The sequence below is a fragment of the Nestor notabilis genome, unplaced genomic scaffold (assembly GCF_000696875.1).
Source record: "Nestor notabilis isolate BGI_N333 unplaced genomic scaffold, ASM69687v1 scaffold33668, whole genome shotgun sequence".
In the NCBI taxonomy this organism is placed as follows: domain Eukaryota; kingdom Metazoa; phylum Chordata; class Aves; order Psittaciformes; family Psittacidae; genus Nestor; species Nestor notabilis.
Window position 1 is genome coordinate 2,223 of NW_009941156.1, and position 3,820 is coordinate 6,042.

Here is a 3,820-nt window from a genome sequence, read left to right on the forward strand (position 1 = left end):
CAGCAACGAGATTTCCCCTCCCTTGCCACCGATTGAAAAGCACACACACACTCATTGTCTCTCGCACAGCCGGAACAGCGTGATCCCTTTATGAATCGACATCTTAGTGCTGAAAGAGGGACACGCCGCTGAGAGCACTGAATGCACGCAAGTGCCCAGCACTGCTTACTTCTGGACAGCCCTATTTGAAGTCAGTTATTTGACTGAGAGTTTGTCGGGGAGGGAGAAGGTGGCAGGAGAAAGAGGATCCTCAGGCAAAGACAGAGGTAAGAGACACTCTGGCATCAAGAGCACAGAGAAAGGCAAAGAAGATGCAGGCAAAACAAAATTCAGACCAGAGCCACAACATGCTTTCTGCCCCAGCCTCCAAAAGCAGGCAAGAATTTCCAGTACAGTGGGCAATCGCCCCCCAGTGTACTCAGCCCTCCCCCCAGTCTCTCCCCATTGAACATTTTCCTGAGACATTTTTGCTTTTCATCTGACCTGCGCCACATTTCTCGGTGTTTGGCTTTAGAGTGAGGTAATCCTCCATTTCCTGTCATTAACTGGAAAGCACAAGCGCAGTGTTCAGAGACATCGGCTGACTGGAGCCGACAGATCCCAAATGCCACATGCCAGCACCTCACCCCTGACCACGATCCATGAGGAAAGTACAGACAGGGCATCAGATGGGTCCCTGCTACACTGAAACTGCTTCTGACCACAACCACTTTACTGGAGGACAGAAGCTGGGGGCAAAGGAGAGCACACGGATACCAGGGTGCAGGATGGCTGAAGAGCAGCCAAGGACCTGCCACTGCTCTGCCCCATTTCAGGCCTTACAGCACAGAGTGAGAGCATGCAACAGGGTCCGCAGAAGCGACAACAAAGCAGCATCGAAACAGGCTGCACAGATTTCAGCCTGAAGGTAAAGGTCCCTCTCTCCTTTACCTGTATCAATGTCTTTAATCAGATATTGAGCCATAGGGTTTTTAATGGTGGTAATGACTACCTGTGCCATTCATCCCCCATAAATCAGAACTGATTAGGCTAATGACCACCATTAGCAGACAGCACAGGTCATGCTGGAAGCCTACATCCCTATTCAGCCCAACAGACACTTCTTACAGAATAAGAAGCAACTTTTAAAGTCAATGCTAGCCTGGGTGAAGAGATCTGCCTCCCTGCAGCCCTCCCCACGACCAGACAAAGCCGTCTCAGGGGCTGTCTGCACAGCAGTTTTTCCAGCTGAGCAGTGTAAATATAATCACTTAACTCATTGTGTTGACACTTACCTTAGGACAAGCATCCATACAAGGAGTTAGTTACGCTAGGAAGACTTACAGCAGGATCACAACTAGACTAGCAAATCCCCTCGGGAAAGGAACATTCCTCCCCCATCCCAGATTTTAACCACACTTGGGGCTACGGAATTGCTGGCACCATCATGTTAATGCAAATCCCATCATCACTCATTCCTCCAAGCAAGCAGGCAAAGGAGCTCCCACCGCCTCATTTCAGCCATTCCACACAAGTGAAAGTACCATGAGGGCAAGAGACAGCAGGGCTGGCCCCACCAGCTGCACGTAACCTGCCTGAGGTGCTGTAAGAGGGCTGAATTTTGGAAGGGGAGGTCTCCCTGAACCCAACCAGGTGACACATACCAGAAGTGTCACCTCAGCAGCATAAGCTGATGCTGTGCCCCAGAGAGGTGAGAGGCCAGAGACGAGCAACAGCCCTGGGAAGCAGCTTGCCACATTCCCAAGCAGTGAGTACAAAAGGAGATGTTCTGCCAACTACCTACCAATGAAAGCAATGGCCTCAGGAAAGAACTGCGAGAGGTTCTGGCTCCAGTGATCTGAGATGGGGATCTGCTTGTACTTGAACTCTCCGTCATGCTCAAACATGTTTGGCAGGTTGGGAGTCACATTCAGGATGTATTTAATGCCGTATTTGCCCAGGACGTCCAAGTTGGTCGAATCTTTGGCACAGCCCAGGTACAGGTAAGGTAGGATCTGGACTGGAAAGGCAGGCTGATTGTTAGGGATGGGGCTCCCATCTGACTCCGTGGCACTGCTGGGTTCCCTGTCAGATTCACCATCTGAGCAGTCGGAGCTTATCCGCAGCCCTCCCAGACCAAGGACAGACGCTGGGGGAGAGTTGCTGGGTGAGGAGCTGTCAAGGTTCGTCTCGCAGTGCTCTGAATACTCAGTCTGAAACTTGTTAAATCCACCTGGGAAGGGGGAAAAGAGAGAGGGGAGAGGCAGAGAGAAAAAGATGTTTTATTGTTCAGAATGGGAAATCCTTCTACCTGGACACATATACACGTTACTTAGCAAGTCTTTGCCAGCAAAAACATTGATACACCTTCAACTTCACACCAGGAAAGGCATCCCCCTGTTCCCTCATCTTCCCTGGGCAGACTGCTATTGAGCAAACAGGTCTCAGGAAAACAAAGACTGTTTCTTACGAAGTTTGATATTGTTTGTGATAATTAAGGTCCAAACCTCAATCACAAAAGAAACAAACACCCAAAAATAAAATCAATGGCAAGAGACAATCTCGCCTTGTTCAGCTTCTCAGCAACATGGGTCTGGGGCAGTTTAGGCAAGAGTTATTATGCCAACTAGTCAGAAAAACATAAAAATATCTGCATCTAAAAACAAAGTAAGAACCACCACCACATACCCTGCCAAGGCACTAAAACCCAATAAAATCATTCTCCTTCAAGCAGGAATAAAGGCCCTAAGTTTTGCCAAAGAGTGATCCTCACACTACTAACACATTTTGTGACAAGAGCAGTGTCACAGGTTGGTTCTTCACCCAAACCACAGCAGGCTTGAGGAAGGATGCTTTCAGGTCTGCTCCCAGGCTCTTTTCTCCAGCTTTTCAGCTCAACAGCTCGGGAAGGAAGGCAGAGGCAGGGAAGCAAAAACCTCATGGATCTACCTCCTTTCCAGGCAATATTAAACCAGAGCTCAACCATCGGTATCTGACACTGACAAATGGTTTAATTAGAAAGGCCTCCTGGAAACTTTGTTAGTGGGTTCGGCGGTTGTGGCGGGTCACTGAGCAGGACAGACAGCTCCTGCCACCCAGCCAGCCCCTGCCACATCCATTCATGAAAAAGGCTCGTCCTCATCCTCCTCCTCCCCCCGCACCACCAGACAGCGCCGAGGAGCCATTTTGGAATTTTAATTGGAAACATTTCCCACCGAGGCTCCCGGAAAAAGGCAGAGAAAGGGGCTCAGCTCCTCCCCTGCCCACGGGGAGAGCTTAGGAATAACTTCAAAGCTGCTCCTTCCTCCCAGGGATGAGGACGACTGGGGAAAGAAACGGGAAAACAAAGCAAAGGAGCCGCAGAGCCCATTGGGAAACCCCAAATCGGGATGGGATGGGGATTCACCCACCGGCACAAGCAAGGAGTGGAGGGATGGGGGGGAACGGGATCAACCCCCATGTTTACTTGTGTATGTGTGTCCCTCCATGTCACCTTTGAAGGAGACTTGTGCTGTCAGTACAGCCCTGAAGGCTGGTCCCCAAATTCCTGCCTGTGTCCCTGTCACCACAGGGGCTCTCCCGGCTACCCAAAAGGGGGCTATGAAGAAGCAGCAATGTTTTTGAAAGAGCTGCAAGTGGCAACTTTCTTCACCACTCTCCCCACACACACGCACGCCTCCGCTCCCCTGTTATTTCTGCCTCAAACCCGCCACCCAGCGACCGCACCGGGAGGATGGGAAGGGTCCCGGCAGCCCAGCTGTGGGCTCTGCTCAGCCCGCTGCGGGGGCCTGCTGGGATCTTTCCAAATGAAGGAAAAACACCCACCCCGAGTGCGTATAAT

General features: G+C 50.9%; 1 protein-coding gene across 1 annotated transcript in view; it reads right to left on the reverse strand.

Moving 5' to 3' along the window:
- The window catches only part of DUSP7 (dual specificity phosphatase 7), a gene marked incomplete at its 5' end in the record, with an annotated part of 3,656 nt that extends 1,444 nt beyond the window's left edge, over positions 1-2,212 (reverse strand). Inside the window, one exon of the mRNA XM_010020728.1 lies at positions 1,784-2,212. Coding sequence (XP_010019030.1) covers positions 1,784-2,212 — 429 coding nt within the window. The remainder of the gene's footprint in view (positions 1-1,783) is intronic.
- Between the last annotated feature and the right edge of the window lie 1,608 nt (positions 2,213-3,820).